This window comes from Megalops cyprinoides, chromosome 24 (genome assembly GCF_013368585.1).
Source record: "Megalops cyprinoides isolate fMegCyp1 chromosome 24, fMegCyp1.pri, whole genome shotgun sequence".
NCBI lineage: Eukaryota > Metazoa > Chordata > Actinopteri > Elopiformes > Megalopidae > Megalops > Megalops cyprinoides.
This window is the reverse complement of record NC_050606.1, coordinates 943,133-944,025: the sequence shown is the minus strand read 5'-3', so window position 1 is coordinate 944,025 and position 893 is coordinate 943,133. Positions and strand designations below refer to the sequence as shown.

Sequence of the window (893 nt, the reverse complement as noted above, 5' to 3'; positions counted from 1 at the left end):
AATGTAAGGTTCTTGTCAACACCATCGTTACTTTTATTGTTACTGGGGTAAATATTATTACTTTGCATTCACTTGCTAATGAGTTGTCATGAATGTGAATAGATCAGTAACGCAAGGCATTTGAATATTGCTCTGACAATCATAACTTTTCTCACCTTGAGGCAGGATCCGCGTGCTCCCGGGGGCCGGGTTCACGAGCTGCTGGGGCCGCTTCTGTTTCCGGCGAGACATGATTCACGGGGACGCAGAGAGGGAGAGGGGGGCATCAGCCGACACAATGCACTCTGCACACTCACACAGCCCCGAAACAATTCCCCAAACTCTCGCTGCGTCTCAAAACTCTCACTTTGCCCAGATATCTCTCTCGAACTTCAGAGGTACGCTACGGAAGACACGGTGGAAAATACGCATTTTGATCGCCGGGAAATAGCAGATCTGCGCCGGGACATCTGTGGCTGCCGTGTGGTTTTGGGACTGCTCGTGTGTGTACGTATGTGTGGCTGTTCTCAACAAGTCCTCTCTTCTCAAACTTACCCACCGTACACCCCCCCCCCCCCCCCCCAATCTCTCTCTCTCTCGCGCACACACAGTCTTCTTGTTCTCTCTTTACATTTGCATTTAAATAGCGCGGAACACCATCTCTTTCTCTTGTCGGGGCGATTAATTCCCCTCCCCCTCCCCCATTTACCTTCCTCTTTTATGGAAGAAACACCATAGGACTCATAAAACTATCTTTAACAAGTCAGACATCGCAGATAGACACCCGCACGGAAATGGCACCGTTTCTGTTTTCGCTCCTCTTACGAGCGTATCGTGGCACAGTTCCGTCTTCCACCTTTTCTTTCGGACTGTCCAGGCGCTCCGCGCTGAACCTGTTACCTTCTAACACGGAA

The 893-nt window shown here is 50.2% G+C and overlaps 1 protein-coding gene across 1 annotated transcript in view; it reads right to left on the bottom strand.

The window, feature by feature from the left end:
• Window positions 1-472, bottom strand: part of sall2 (spalt-like transcription factor 2) — a 7,917-nt gene extending 7,445 nt beyond the window's left edge. The window contains 1 exon segment of the mRNA XM_036519480.1: window positions 156-472. Coding sequence (XP_036375373.1) covers window positions 156-231 — 76 coding nt within the window. The 5' untranslated portion in view covers window positions 232-472.
• Window positions 473-893: the final 421 nt, after the last annotated feature.